Source organism: Cricetulus griseus, chromosome 2 (assembly GCF_003668045.3).
Source record: "Cricetulus griseus strain 17A/GY chromosome 2, alternate assembly CriGri-PICRH-1.0, whole genome shotgun sequence".
NCBI classification, from domain to species: Eukaryota; Metazoa; Chordata; class Mammalia; order Rodentia; family Cricetidae; genus Cricetulus; species Cricetulus griseus.
The window spans coordinates 151,137,527-151,154,147 of NC_048595.1; the positions used below are offsets into that span (position 1 = coordinate 151,137,527).

Sequence of the window (16,621 nt, forward strand, 5' to 3'; positions counted from 1 at the left end):
TTGGTGTGACCTGACTCAGGGATCATAAAAGAGATGTACGTGTTAATAATTACAAATTCGTTTATTGATTCATCAAGTATTTAGGAGCACCTCCATTGGCTACTCATGGTCCTATCTGCTTAGTATGAAGTATGAGCAATATAATGAGGTGAATATCCTCTATGAGTTCATATTGTAATGAGCAGTGACTCTCAGACAGACTGGCACTGGCCAGAGTGAGAAAGTGGCTTTAGATGGGATGATGGTAGTGGCTCGTGGGGTGGCTGAACATGGCCTGTCTAGGTTGGCTGCCACTGTGGGCTCTTACTGTTTCTTCTCACTCATTGTTTCTCCTTGTTGGAGACTTGAAGCTGGAAGCAGATGGGCCAGCAGAACCACAGCCAGAGATGGAGGACTTCCTCACAGTAACTGCCGGAGATGACAGATTTGAGGTCCTGGAACCTGAGGCAGTTCATGAAGGTAGAACACCTTTGTTTAAAAATAGTTGATGGGGGGCTGAAAAGATGGTTCAGAGATGGCTCAGTGCTTAAGAGCACTGGCTGTTCTTCTAGAAGACCCGAATTCAATTTCCAGCATCCACATGGCAGCTCACAACTGCCTGTAACTCTAGTTCCAGAGGATCTGACATCTTCACACAGACATGCATGCAGGCAAAACACCAATGCACATAAAAAAAAATAAATAAAATAGTTGGTAGTTTATAGTGTAATTATTGAAACATTCCTAAAATTTCTTTAAGAGCAGTATTTAATTTTATGTTTATATATTTTGAGGATGAAGCTTAATGCTTCAACGTGACTGAGCTTTTCTCTAAAATAAAATGATACCTGATTTCTTTCAAAGCCTGAAGGAAAACTCATAAATAGGTGGATAATGGTAAGTGCAATGCCTTGGCAAACTTCTCTATTGCACCACTTAGGGGCCTTGTGTTACAGGAAGTTCAGTCACAAAGAACCACTGCACTTGCTGTCTGTCTGTCCCTGGCTTTTGTTCTAACAGCACTGTCTCCCTATACTGGGCAGAGGCAGGCTGCAGCTTCTGTAGCACATGTCCCCAGACATTTTTTTGTTAAGTAGCCAGGTAGCAGGTGTTTTCAACTAGTAGAGAATTCAGTAGATACTAGCACTCTTAGCTGCTATTGTAGCCAAGGACCATCTTCAACTCTAATTAATTGGGTATAAACATGGCTGTGTTTCCATGAACCTCCATACCAAAAATAGCTAACAAATGGTTGCAAAAACTGCACGTCACAAAAACGCCAACACATGTACACTTCTGACATACTGTGCTGGGAAATTTCTTTCGTGGTAGATTTTTGAATGTTTTTATATCATTTGAAGTGGGAAGGATTTAGTATCAGCAAGGTTAGGAGGTCAGCTCTGGCCAGGAAGAAACACTTCTAAGAAGTCTGTAAGTTAAAGAAAACCTTGTTTTCTATCATAATGTTTGATGAAAACAGATTAAATTTGAACCAAAAGTTTTATCATTGAAAGTCTTTAGAGATTAAAAATATTTGAATTTTGTAATCTGCCCAATAAAATGTACAAAGATTGAATCCTGAAAAAAACAGATAAGGGAGTATGGAGTGGACTTGTTGAGAAGGGCCCTGTTGGGAATGCAGAGAACGAAGAGAAGGTGACGGAGGATGAATGTGACCAGAACATATTCTGTATATGTACGAAATTGTCACAGGATGCTAAAATACACAAAGGTTATAGTGGCAAGGATCAAATGCTGGCATTTTTATTGTCTGAGTAAGTGAGCTCAGTGAGCCAGACATTTTCTGTGCAGGTGTGGTGGCACGTGCCTACTGTCCATTAGTTGGTAGCCAGACTGGATGGTGAGACCCTGTTTCAAAAAGAAATAGAAACCCAGGCATGGTGTTCCTTGCATTTAATCCCAGTCCTGAGGAGGCAGAGGCAGGTAGCTCTCTCTGAGTTCTAGGCCTCCCTAGTCTCTATAGAGAGTTCCACACCAGCCCTAGCCACCTAGTGAGATGTTGTCTGAAAACAAAATAACAAAACCAACCAACCACCATCCAGTTAAACAAAACAAAAATACATACTTTCTTTTTTTTTCAAACATACCAAATCTGTATTTTCAACATGCATTTTCACTTTAGAAAATAGGACAAAGCTAGTAAATAGAAGGGCACAGTAAAACGTGAAGTGGATTAACAGCACCGTTCCTGCATTCAGCCTTTGTCCCTATGGACTGCATGAACTGCTTTCTCTCTTTGCCCAAGGTTTTGGTGTGTGTCAACCCTGGAACTCTTGGGTAGGTAAAGTAAGAGTGCATGAGACGTGCGGCATAAAGTAGTGATTAAATGATAGACACTTAATTGGTATTTCCATGCTTTATTTTGATAGTTTATAGTAAAATCATTGATAAGCATTGGAGTTACCTAAATTATCATTCAAAATAGACATATATAGCAGATGCGTATACCATATATGAGAGAATATATCAACCTAATGCTTTCTTCTTTCCTTTTTTTTTTCCCCCGCAGAAATTGAGGATAATTACCATATGGAAGAGACAGGTAAGATTTTATTAGTTAGAGTGAATATTCTAACAGCATCATGAGTTAGATAAGATACTATTTCTTAGTATTTTTAAATTATTCACTGTGTTATATGACAGATAGCTACTAATGTTATTTGTGTTTCCTTTATATTTATTTCCTGAATATAAATCCCAAGTAGTAGAATTACTCTGTCAATATATACAAAGGAATTGCATTGGTTTTGATGGAATATATCTGTAATTTCAGACTCAGAAAGTGGAGGCAGGAAGGTTGTGAGGGTTGTTAGTTCAAAACTCCCCTGGAGTTATAGAGTGAAACCGTGGCAACACACACACACACACACACACACACACACACACACACACACACGCATGCACGCATATGCCGCTGCCGCCCGCCGCCGCCACCACCACCACCACCACCACCACCACCACCACCACCACCAATAACAACAAAATCAAGCTGGACATAATTCCTCACACCTATAATCCCAGCACCTGCAGGCTGAGATAGAGGATTGCCATGAGGCCAGCCTGGGCTGTAAAGTAAGGCCGGTCTCAAACAAAACAAAAGAAAGAGAAAGAAAAATGAACAAAATAAAAATAATGCACATGCATGCTTTATGGCCTTAAATTATGAAGTTGGTGAAAGATCTTTATCATGTTTTCCCTCATGTCATGAGACCCTACAAAGCATGTCCATTCTTAATCTGGATCCATCCTCTTGCTGGGAGCCTGTCTCGACTAGTTTTCCTTCTAGATCAGAACAAATGACTCTTTTCTGAGTTTAAGCCCCTCTTAGTATTATCGAGTGGCCTTTAGGGCCCGGATTCCTCAGTGTTGTGTGTCTGTAATCAATGGAACTGTTACAGTTGGATCCAGTCTGGTAAGACCCCCATGTTCAGTGCTTCCTGTGGCAGTGGTCTTTATAGCAAGAATGGGACTGACCTGTGCTGTCCTTTGGTGGTCTGTGCTCGTATGTTTTGAATTGCTGACTAGTTGAATTTGCATATGCCACGTGAGACTGTAAACTCTGCCGATTTGTGCATGGATTACAAATGCATTGGTGTTGGAAACTACGTATCTTTGTATTTGGCATTAAGTTCATACGAGTTTGTTCTCTGAGTGAACATGGTGGATTACAGGATTTGTGGCTTTCTGGCTCTAGGTATCATATACAAGCCTTATTTGAGACATTTTTAACTTCCCCTTTCCTGATTTATAGCATCACAGGACCATCCAAATGATATGGAAGAGATGATGAGTGAGCAGGAAAGCTCAGGTTTGTAAATATTAAAATTATCAATGTATATTTCTGTTGGAAGTTGTGACTTAGGAAGGCTCAAGTCAGGGTGAGTGGTTTACTCTGATTTCCCAGAGAGGTATTTTCATAATTCTTGCAGGTTTCATATTCTCTAGATGACAAAGTTGTCTGTATATCATTTAACATTCCAAGGTAAATGAAGAGAAAAGGATGCCTTTTCCCTCACCATTGGGGTTCTTTTTAAGGGACACTAGAAATGGAAGAGAGTGAGGTCATGGAGACAGGAGGCTGCAAACCGTAGTCTGCTCTTTGCCATCTTTGCAGCTTGACTTGTGGGACTGTTTATGTGTTAACTTTATTAAAAGAGAGGAGTAGTACATGTGCTATTTTTTATTACTGTGACAAAGTAGCAGAGAGAAGTCATTTTTAAAGGACAAAAACATTTTCGGTTTCATTAGCATACTGGCTTTCATTATGATACTTTCATACATTTGTACAGTGTGCGTTTACACACACCCCTACCATCTACCCTTCTCTGGCTTTCCCCATCATTCTGGTTTCCTCCATTTTCCCAAAGAGTCCCCCCTCCTACTTTTGTGTTTTGTCTTTTCTCTTTTCCTTTCTTTCCCTCTCTTTCCCTTCATCTCCTTTAAAATATAGTTTTCACACGAGGACCAGCATACTTGGTTTTCAGATTCTGACTTACTTCACTTAATTTGACCTTCAATTCAATTCACTGACTTCACATGACACCATTTTGTTCTTTATGGGGAAGTGAAACGTCAGTCTTTATTTACAACACATTGTCTATATCTAACCATTTGTTGATGGACACTTAGGCTGACTCCATGAGTTAGCAATTATAGATAGGGTCACAGCAAACGGAGAAGTGCAGTGTCTCCATTGTATACAGACCTAAGATATATATAATATATATATATATATATATATATATATATATCCTGGCATGGGCTAGCAGGATCAAACCAAGGAGGAAAGGCTTCTCCCTGCTCATAGAATCAGATTCTTCTTCTTCTTCTTCTTCTTCTTCTTCTTCTTCTTCTTATTATTATTATTATTATTATTATTATTATTATTATTATTATTATTTTTTGGTGGTGATGATTATTATTATTATTATTATTATTATTATTATTATTTGGTGGTGATGCTTGGGTTTGAACCCAGGGCAGTCTGAGTACTGGGCAATCACTCTACCACTGTACTACTTCCCAGCACAGAATCATATATTTCAGTTTTGGATTCACTAGCTCCATTGCTTTGGGTCTGAGGCAAAGCAGAATATTATACAGCAGGAGCAGATGGCAGAGTGAGGCTATTTACAACATGGTAGCCGGGAAGCAAAAAGCTTGTGAAGGGTGGGCAAGCTGTACTCAAAGCCCACCCCCCCCCCTTGACACACTGACCTGTTTCCTCTAATAAGCCCCACCTCCTAATGGCCCATTTAGCTATGAATTCATTGATGGATTAATCATTGATGAGGTTAGCACCTTATGCTCTAATCACCTCTCAGAAGTGCTACTAACTGGGGCCTGAGCCTCCAACAAAGGAGCCTTTGGGAACATTTTATATCCAAGCCACAACCTTATGAGAGCTTTAGGATTCGAATTAATTTGTGACTCTTGTAGAATGGCATCTGTGATATGTATGTTGTTTGTTATTAGGTAAAATCTTTTTTTCTTCTTCTTAGATCCCAGTGAAGCAGTAACAGATGCTGATGAGCCACAGCAGGATGCAGGTATTAGATGGGCATTGCCATTCACTTTTAAGTCATGGAAAGGGTCTTAGGTGTTACTGTGTTTATTTGATGGCTTTTTCTTATAAACATTAGAGATGCGATTTTAGTAGAACTTTTTTTTTTGTCCTGTTTTGTGTGCTTGTCTCCTCTCCTACTGACAGCCCCACTGTAACAAAGCAGGCTGTTTTTACATATTATTAGCAGGCAGTTTTATGAGAATAATTTTCTTTCTTTTACATATATTCCTTTTGGGCAGGGACATATTTTTGTAACTGCAACATTAATTAGAAATCTGTTTAACATAAGTTTTTTTTTAGTATTTGTTTTTTCCTTTAGTTCCACAGCTTTAATATCTTACTTAATAACTTATTTTGTCTTAAATATCCATTTTTTTTTTTTACAGAGGAAGTAACACACAAAGACTATGATGAACCAGGTTTGTAAATATCTCTTAATCCTAAGGCACTCATTTGTTTCATAGTTTACATTCAAGTATGAAGAATTATGTTCCAAGCTATAATTATCATGCAACATCTAACAATCATCTTGAAAGAATTCACGTCAAATGTATCAAGAGTTAAGTCAGATATCATAGTTAATGGCAATACTTTTCACAAGAAGTATATTATAGTAAGTGTTATTTTACAATGTTAACAAGAGGTAGTGATCATGACCTGACCTAAATGGATACCAGGTAGGATGCTTTGCATCACTTTACTATATATATAAGTGAAGCTTCATCATATGGAAACAATGGGAGAGCATCATGTACATTCTTCATCAAACTCTCCAGAACCTGGGAAACACATGATTTGACAGAACAGGTACCACCTTTCCATCTCACAGATGTGCCTTAAAGCTTCAACCCAGGAAGTGATGTCACAAGCCTTGCTAGCCCACTGAGCTACTTATTTATATGTTACATGGACACATGTGTTTGCTATTCTCACGGACTTTATAGTGTAGCAGGAGGAAGAAATTAGCCAATGATTCCAATGCAGCCTTTGTTATAGTTGACAGGTGGTTGTGGGAGCCAGTTCACTGTCTTGCAAGTCTGCAATCAAAGACATGCTGGCTTGTGTAGGGACCCAGAAATGAGTGTGGTTCGTGATGTCTGCTTATGGTTTCTCTGGGGCGAGAGGGGGATGGAGCTAAAATGACCCCTTTATCCATGCCCAGAAGAGATGTGTAGGTGAGGTCAAGAACTTCATCTTCATCTTGGGGTGCCACTCAAGGGTACTGCAGAGTCAGATATGCATTCTGAATATGTTAATGGATCTGGTGTAGAACAAAGTAAAGATGGACAAGGGTAGGTAATGGAGAGATGGTTAGATGATGGTAGTTATTGAATTCCGACATGTTCCTTAAGTCATGTTAGGTCAGTTGAGGACCCAAAGGAGGTAAGTTCCAGGAAAGGATGTTTGGTGGGGCCTGGTGCTTCTAGGAGCTATGTTTGAGCCATGTGATACCTGCTGCTGTTTCGGTGGACAGACTGGATGGCAATGATAGTGGTTTATGCCAGGAAACTAGGGCAGTGAACATATCTGAGAAATATCTGGAGGGTAAAATGGTTAGGGTTTGCAGTGTGTAGGTAGATGGTAAGTCAGAGAACAAGGAGCCAAGAACTGGGACTCCTCTGCTGGCTTGTTGGATGGTGGGTTTTTCTCTAAGAAAGAGAAACTGGGATACCTAGAGGTCTTGAGTCTAGTTTCATAAAAACTGGAAGTGAGGGTGCTTCAAACTACCCAGGAGTTGAGACCAGAGAAGCCATTTGGTGGTGTTCAGCCTGCAGTGAAGTCCAGTGCTTGTGGGATTCCTGGCTCTGTCTGGTAATTGGAGCCAGGCTGTAAATCCTCTGAGAGGATAGTGGGATCAAGAGTAGATCCTGTGTCGGGGAGCACACTTCTGCTGCCTGGTATAAAAAGGACTGGGTGATTAAGTGTGAGTTACTGCAGAAATCTGATTGAGGTAGAAAAAGCAGGGCAAAAGTCACCTGGCCCAAGAAATAACTGGCTTCACTCCCTAGGTCTGTAGAAGTTTGTACATGTTTAAGTGTTAACTGCTGGGTGACATGGTTGTACTCTAATGCCCAGAATAATGTCTTAAAAAATAGCCAATACTCAAAAGCAGTTCTTTATTAATGTATAAATGGATAGATTTATTATTGAGGCAGACTAGGTTTGTTTTTGGTATACCAAACACTGGAAGCATTTTAGAAGGTCAGTTGACAGGAAATTGCTTGCTGCTGGGTGTGGAGGAGGGCCATGGACACAGTATTTGCATCAAAGCACAGAAACTCCAGGCCATCAACAGATGGCAGCAGGAATGGGCACTGGGCCCTGGTTACCATGGTAAATTAAAGGTCCTTTCAGCCAGTTCCTGCTAAGAGGTTAGCTGCAGGGGTGTTTGTCCCCAGGTAACCATCTGAGAAACAATCCCTATGCAAACTAGAGACTGTCTGAGATCCAGGATAATTAGCAGGCTAGAGCTCTCACAGACAGAAGAAGGCAGAAAAGAGAATCAGTGTCAACTAGTGATTCTCACTGACAAGTGATTGGGGGAGGAGCTTGTACTTCCCCCTGTGAAGAAGGAGCTTATGAAATTACCATCTCCCATGGCTACCCAGTGGCTACAATTTGAACCCAGACTATTTGTTTTACATCATTTAGCCAAACTCCTCCCACCCTGCTCTGTAATACACATTGTTAGAGAGTAAGCTGGGGAGTTAAAACATTTATAAGTGAAAGAAAGTTAAACATAGTACATTGTTCATTTTTATTGTTACTCACTGCTACATGGTTTATTTATTTATTTATTTTTTCTGTTTACTTCATAGTACACGAACATTCAGAAAAGGAAGGGACAGCGATTTCAGGTGAGTTTTTCTAATGTTGACTGTATTCTTACCTGCATAGCTGTGGAGCAAAGAAGAGATATAGAAAATACAATAGATTTCACAAGCCACCAAGAAGCAAGTAGGAATTGTCACAGGGTATCTACAGTGAGACTGGTGTTAGATGGCAAGAGATATCAATATATGAAGATACTCTAGGCTCTAGTATCAAACAGGACAGCATTTGCAACCTGTAACCTGTGTGTGTATTTCCCAAGTGCTTCAGGCCATCCCTGCATTACTTACCTGGAATGTTATTTGCGTGCTATGTCAGTAGCTGTTGCAGTCCTTCTATTGTGAAGGGAAATGACAAGAGAACAGTGCCTGTACATGTTCACTTTCCCTTTTGCCCTGGGTGTTTCTGATGCTTGGCTGTTGAATGGGAGGATGTAGAACCCATGGGCACAGAAGAATTTTTATTTTACATCAGCAGGAGTAAGATTAGTCTCTTTGATGAAACTTTTGAATACAATTAAGAATTAAAGTTGATTTTGTGATATAAATACTCAGGAGTCTCCCATAAGGAGATCCGGCCCAGACAAAACTTTCTGAGTGGATTTTAGCCACTTTAGGGGGGGTCTAAGTCAGTGGTCCTCAACCATTTGTGTGTGGGGGGGTCAAAGGACCTTTCACAGGGGTTGCTTAAGGCCATCAGAAAACAGAGTTATTTTACCTTATGATTCAAAACAGTAACAAAATTATAGTTATGAAGTGGCAACAAAATAATTTTATGGTTGGGGGATCACCACAACATGAGGAACTGTGTTAAAGGGTCGAAACATTAGGAAGGTTGAGAACCACTAATCTAAGTGGAGGTGAGTTAATGTAATGTATTTGTCTTTTTTATTATTATCTTTTAGATAATGCTGTAGAAGATTCCAGCATAATTTCAGAAGGTAGGTTATTTTTATAGAGATGATCTTATATTCTACATCAAAATAGATCAGTTTAATTCAAAACATGTGCTGAGCTGTGTGTTTACCCAGGGCCCGGGGGGCAAGCAATGCTGGGATGGATGAAGCCAACAGGGTTCTTTTCATGAGACTGCCATTCTAGAGGCAAACATAATAAGAGTGCAAAGACAGTAACAGAAACAGGCTGCTATGAGAGACATGGATGTGGGTGAAGGGCTACCCTTATTTATGAGTAAGTGACTACTTTGGAGACTGCACCCTGTGGTAAAGGGTTCTTTTGGGTGGGGATCTGCTGGACATTGCATGGTTCATGATATTATATTATATGCGAAGGAGGGAAAACATAGTTATTGTTTGTTTGGTTGATCAATTTTCTTGGAAATGAAGGGATATTTTCTGAAAAGTAAACATAGTTGCTTATACTCAGTTAAGTAGCAGTGTTTCAGTATAGTAGATTCAATAGCTCTTGGTATATAGAAAGTTCCATGTGGATTATTTTGGTTGGTCTTCACAAGGTAGACATTGAGGAGGAGATGGGGCAAAGATCTTTGTGCCTTCTTCTTCTTCTTCTTCTTCTTCTTCTTCTTCTTCTTCTTCTTCTTCTTCTTCTTCTTCTTCTTCTTCCTCTTCTTCCTCTTCTTCCTCTTCTTTTTAAATACAAATGTGCTGAAACTAGAACAAGGCCTACTGAGATGTGAGTGATCCTGGTTGATCTTGGTTCCACAGGCATAAGTGGCTGAGTGCCCCTTCCCTGGAGTCCTGATTTGACTGTGTGAGCATTCATGCTTTCTCGGCAGAGTTCTGCCATAGCAGATGTGAAAGAAGGAGAAGTTTCCTCAAATAATTACTCTTAGAGTTTTTATTTACATTTTCTGTCAGAGCCCCTGCCATGGGTAAGCACACTACTGAGATACACTGCAGCTAAAGGTTAGTATCTCTGAGCTTGATTTGGCAGACTGCATTGAAGTGTAATCTGAGGAAATGTGTATGAAGGATTGGTGACTAGATTTATCTTCCTGTGCACTTGCAATGGGGAGACACCTGTACCGGAGTCATCTTCAGGTACCAGTGACAGTTGCATTGGGATTTTCTCTCACTTCCTGTCAGCATCTTGAACATCTCCGAGTCAGTGAACACCAGAAAACAGAAAGCCAAAACCCTTAGGGAGAATTTTATGGACCCTTCTTTGCTTGAAGATAATTAACATCAGGATTCTCTAGAGGAACAGGACCTCCATAATGAGTATATATTACAAAAGGCTGTCTATTAATTAGATTGGCTTATCTGATGTTGGCTAGGTGGCCCAACAATGGCTGGCTGGCTGTACACTGGAGAGACCGATAACCTAGTAACTGCTCAGTACACAAAGCCTATGCCTCAACAGTCCTAAGGTGGTGATGAGGACCTGAAGATTCCCAGAGAGCTGCTGGTCTTCAGTGCAGTTGTAAGGACAAAGAAGCTGGGTACTGATGGCAGTGGGTGACGGAGGCAGTGGGATAGCTGTGCTCACCAGCACGAGACACCACTGCTCTTTCTGCATCCTCTGTATGTCTGGGTTGCTGTTGAAGATTCTCCCTCTCTGTGAGCAGATCTTACCCTCTCAGTTAATCCTGCCACAGTGTGCCCAGAGTTGTGTATCTTAGTTGAGTCCACATTCAATAAAGTTGAGTCAAGACTGACTACCACAGTCACCATGCATGATTTTACCACACATTCCAGGCTTGGAAGCATGGTACCTTTCTAAGAATTCTCAGACATTTTGACAGTATGATAGACTACTAATTATCTCTGGTGAACATCAGGACCCTGATCCCATCTATGGCTCTTGCTGGACTGCAACATCAAGGTGGGAACTTAACACCTTGGCCATCTCTTCTCCCTCTTCTGTTGCTGTAGTTGGTTAAGTCAGTGTATTGGAATTTCAGACAAGTAACACAGGGATTATTCTACAGCTAATCTCAAGTCCTTTATTGCTCCTCCTTGTTTCATTTTCTCTGTCGTTCTTGGAATGTTGTCTGGTACAAACCTTCTCTTCGTAGACGACAACTGCCCTCTAGCCATGTTTTTCAGAGTGCCTGTCCCCTTTGGATCCACATTTCATATGCCATCAGGATGATCTATGTAAAAATCCAGATCTTTGTGTACCTACCCACTGTCTTCCAGGTGTGCCAGGAAGGTTGCTTTCACTGCAGGCAATCAGTAGAAATGAATTTCAGATTGGCTTGCAGTGGCATGACTTGGAGTAATTGATGGGTTGAAGGCCAGTTTTTAGTGGTTACTAAAAATCTTGGAGGAATTCTGCTTTTCTTTATAGCCTATAGCCAAATAAAGAAAAATAGTATTGGGGCAGGAGAGATGGCTCAGTGGTTAAGAGCACTGGCTATTCTTCCAGAGGACCTGAGTTCAATTCCCAGAACCCACATGGTGACTTACAACAATCTATAGAAGGGTCTGATGCCATCTTCTGGCATAAAGTTGATAGAGCACTCGGAGACATAAAATAAATGTTAAAAAAAAAGAAAAATAGTATTATACAATTAGCAGGAAAGTGGATGGAACTGGAAGACACTGAATGAGGAAACCCAAGCCCAGAAAGGCAAACACAATCATTTTTTTCTCTCATGTGGATCTTAGCCGCTACCTTTTTATGTATTATATCTCTGTCAGAGCCAGGAAGACTGATGTCTGGAAACTAGAAAGGGACCCAGAAGAGGGTATTTAAAATCTGTACTCAATGCTGTATTTAAAATCATGATAAATTGGATTAGCGTCTGATCGTTTCTAAGAAATCTTAAATTCCCACTAGTGTTCTGGTTGAATTTCTGCCTAAATTTCCTGCCAGGTGTGGTCTCCCTTCTGCTTAGTAATGTTATCAAATCTTTCTGCTTTGCACATTTGTACACATTAAACTTTCCACTGAGTTTCAGTTTTATTTAGATTTTGATGCCTTTCAGTGTTCATTAGTTGTCATGAAAAATTAAACCATCTAATAAAATCTCAGGAAAAAGGAAAATTCTGGAGTAAGTTAAGCTGTGGAGACATAATAGATACTGTGTTTAGGTTGTGTTGCTAGAATTAATCAGCTGTTTTATCTTTAAAATCACAGACCAAAATACATGATACTTGAGTGAGTGAAATTTTCAGATGAGTTTGTTGAATGTCCTTTTTTTTCAGGATAGAATTAGCTGAAAATTTAATTTAACTTGGAATAATGACATTTTGATAGTGTGACTTCAGTGATAGGGAGAAAATGAAGATGTTAGTGCATTAACAGCAGGTAGGGATTTTGTTATATTCTTTTTATCTTTAGATTTAAAATTTCTATTTGTGTAAGTATGTTGCCTGCATATATGTATGTGCAGTGCACATATGTTTACTGCTGCTGTGGAGGCCAGGAGAATTCACCCGGTGTCCTGGAACTAGAGTTACAGGCAGTTGTGAGCCACCGTGTGGGTGCTGGGAACTAAACACAGGTCCTCTGTACTCGTAACTGCTAAACCATCTCTCCAGTCTTGTTTACTTTGTTTTTTATTTTTAAAAAGGGGGAGGGGGATAGATTTTCTGCTTATTTATTTTTAAAGACTGTTTTTTTTTCTATGTAGCCCAGGCTGGTCTGCAACTCACAGTGAACTCCTGTAGGAAATGGAATGCCGGGATTTGGAATTATAAATAGACCACCAGTAATCTACCCAGGCTTCTGTTTTCTTTTATGTAAAGTATTTTTAATATTCTATTTTGAGCCTATAACTTTTATAATTAAAAACAAGTTTCATTAAGAACAAAAGTAAATAAAGTAGGCATATCAATATTTTGAATATTAGTAATAAGAAACCTTTTCAAATTAACTTTCCAAATTAAATTTGCTCACAATTTTTTCCATTTTTCTTTTTTTTGAGGCATAGTTTCTCTATGTAGCCTAGTTGTACAGGAACTTGCTGTGTAAACCAAGTTGGCCTCAACTCAGAGAGATTCTCCTGTCTTTGCCTTCCTAGTGCTGGGATCAAAGGTGTGCACCGTAACTGGCCTCTTACAATTCTTAAGAAACAAAAGCTAACAGTCTTATGTTTAAGGTAGTATTAAGTGGGTTGCTAGGTTTGAAGAAATTAGTATGTGACATAATTTATAGAACGAATCTGATTAACTGGTGATGCCAGCAGTCTTCTTAGATCTCTCCAATTGAAGCAGCAAAAGAAACAAGTGAATGTTTACATCCACATCTTCGAGTCATCTTAGAATATCTGATCCTGTGGGGTGGAGAGTTTAGTGGTAGCTCATGCTGGTGTGCAAGGCTCTAGGTTCAGTACACAGTTCTGAGGGGAAAGGCTTTCCCCGGGGGAAGTGTTGCAGCTCTGAGCAGAGAGGTTTCCTATTTCAAGTGTTTCAGCTCTGAAGGGAAAGGTATCCTGGCATTTGGGAACCAAGGAATACCACAAGGTCACACCACACAACAAATCTCACACAGGACATTTATTGGGAAATACACAGGAGGGTGGCTGCCTCTACTCTGGGGAGAAGCAGCAGGGAACTGAGCAGGAGGCAGGCTCTATATAGGGTTCTTGGGGGCGGGGCTTTCCAGGGTGGAGATTTCCAGAGTGGGGATTGCAAGGCAAGCCGAGGGACTGGTGGGATTTCAAGGCAAGCCTAGGGATTGGTGGGATTTTTAACTCAGGGATTGGTGGGTTTTGGTGAATTTTCAAACCTCTCAGAAGTGGGCTTGGACCTTTTACATTACACAGTGGACATCACCCAAAGCATAAAAATAAAATACAGATTCATCTTGAAGATAATTTTTTCCCAAAACAACTTTACTGAGTGTTGGTACTTTTTAAAACTTTAAATTTTAAAAAGTTAGTGGTACAAGTATGAGGCAAAACTTTTTTAAGCAGAAGTAGGTTGAGTGTCTTACCGGAGTGGTAGGGAGAGTACATGCACACATCTGAGGTCCTGTCCACTGTACCCAAGAGACAACAGTGACAATTTTTCAGTGACAAATTCTCTACAGAAGAAACAAGGTGCTGGCTGCTCTTTCCTCTTTGTTTATTGAGTCTGCTGCAAACTGTGGTGAGAACCTGGATCTTGGTGATTGGGTCATCTGGGTCCCATCCTGAAGCCTGTTTTGCAAATGATTGAAAAATATGCAGCCTTGCTTAACTGTAGCTAATTCTTTTGTCATCGTGGTATAAAATCTTAATGCTTTTATGAAAATCATAGGTGAATTCTTTGAAAGTGATTAGCATAGCTATGATCTGCAGCATGTAATGGACTTCTGCTTTGTTTAATTTTAGAAGTAAATGTCCCCTCTGTGGAAGAACAGCAAGACACTCCACCAGGTATGACATTTCCTTAGATCCACTTGTTTTGTTTTTTTTGTTTGAATTTAAAATACTGTTGGTATTTTAAATACATAAAATACCTTATGAAACAGATCTATAGTGGATAAAAATCTTGAAGAAGATTTCTATACTTAAAAAAAGACATTTGTGTTTTAATGATGTAAGGGTCATGGAAAACACATTCCTGGTTCAGACTAATACACGTATGCTGTATAGTATTTAAGAAGTGTTTAGTAAAGTTCCATATGAGCTTGCCATTGTAGATGCTGGTGAAGATGCAGAGCGTAAGTTAGAGATTTGTAGTTTTTATTTTTCCATTTTGATTGTCAGGGTGTTTGATAGTGGATATAGAAATGGTTGTCTCAGGGTGAAGTGAAACTGTGTATGTTATGACACTGTCCCTCTTGCTCCAGTCTATGCAGAAGACTTCAGTGCCCAGGGCAGCCTAGTCTATGCAGGGCTGGCCAGTAGCCCACGGTATGGAACCCATTTCCACACACTCTCCTTTGCCCCTGCAGTCCCCTATCAAACTAGTGAATTCAGAGACAGGAGTGGCCCTTGAGCCAAAGCTGTTGTTTTCCAGTGCCTTTCAGAAGTGACATAAACAAACTGTCCTGGTGATCAGGGATTGGTGTAGACAGGGGAAAGGATGTTTTACTAGAGTTCCTCTTAAATTTCTTCTCAAGTCATATTTCTTACCATTCCTGTATGTTACTGCTTTTCTCTTATCTTGGTTCACTGATTACCCCTTTTCAGACTGTGTGCAATACAAATCTTTAGCAGTGGTGTGGATACCTGCTATAGACTGTGGTAGGAGTAATTGTACCTGTTAAATGAATCAAATACTGTATTTCAGGATGAAAAATAGCCATAAACTAGTTCGTGTTTTTAATTGTGCTTCAGTGTGTCTTAGTTTATTTGGTGGATGGAATGTTTTAGGTTTTGGTAGTTTTCATACCATGTACATGTATGTTAATTAATATGCCAAAATATTTAATTTAGAGACCTGAATTGTTGGTATTACAATATGAATGAGAAAAGGTATCCATGGAGACATTTTATATGATCACTATGGAACATTGTACATTTTGTTATTTTTGAATAGGTAGGCAGAGCAAGTGAAGCTGAAACTTGTGTTTTTCTGTTTCTTGTTGAACATAACTTGACACTGACAGGCAGAGCAGTCTATGGAGTTAGAATTTATGACTATAAACCTTTCAATAAAAGCACTTGAGAAATAATCTTAGAAATAATGAATTTCCAAAGAGTATTTTTCTAGTTGTGGTCTATACTTTTAAATTTATTATTGGCCTCACTGCACTGAAAGGGATTGAGCCTGTATATCTCCGTGCTTTTGTATCAGTGTCTTACAAACTGATGTCCTAATTATTTTGGAACATACACAACCAAGTGGTTATCTGGGTAATGGAGTAATGTGCTTTTTAAGGAGAGATACTTTGCAACCTCAATAACAGCACATAGAACTGAAGATATGGTCCATGCAGAGTTCCCAGTGTGTGATGAGGTCTTGGGGAATGGTGATTGTGGCTGTTTCTGTTCAGGGATTAATTGGTTTGATCTGTGAGAGAAAGCAAAGGAGCTGGAACCCTGAACTGGGCCCTGTAAGTGGACTTTGTAGACGCTCACAAGGTGCTCTCCATGGCTGGAATTTGACTTTGCTGCAAAATAGTGTGAGGTTCAGAATCACCAGTAGTCACTTTGAGCCTTTGCAAGTAAGTGGCTTGCTCATTTCCTGTATCTTGAACTTAGTGTTGCTTCATATTATAGTTGGCATTATATAATTGTACAGAAAAATCTATAGTTATGATATTTTGGTTCAGTGAGTTGACTGCTTTTGCTAAAGTGTTGATTGTCTGATGGCAAGAGGTGTGGGAACATAGCCATTGGGTCTGTTCCCTCACTAGAGCCCGT

The 16,621-nt window shown here is 39.8% G+C and overlaps 1 protein-coding gene across 2 annotated transcripts in view; it reads left to right on the plus strand.

Annotated features, from left to right (window-relative positions):
- The window catches only part of Asph (aspartate beta-hydroxylase), a 181,376-nt gene that overhangs the window by 68,412 nt on the left and 96,343 nt on the right, over positions 1-16,621 (plus strand). For both annotated transcript variants that reach the window (XM_027398883.2, XM_027398885.2), the window contains exons 6-13: positions 343-459; positions 2,510-2,542; positions 3,752-3,808; positions 5,502-5,549; positions 5,953-5,985; positions 8,386-8,424; positions 9,303-9,338; positions 14,642-14,686. In XM_027398883.2, coding sequence (XP_027254684.1) covers positions 343-459; positions 2,510-2,542; positions 3,752-3,808; positions 5,502-5,549; positions 5,953-5,985; positions 8,386-8,424; positions 9,303-9,338; positions 14,642-14,686 — 408 coding nt within the window. The remainder of the gene's footprint in view (positions 1-342; positions 460-2,509; positions 2,543-3,751; positions 3,809-5,501; positions 5,550-5,952; positions 5,986-8,385; positions 8,425-9,302; positions 9,339-14,641; positions 14,687-16,621) is intronic.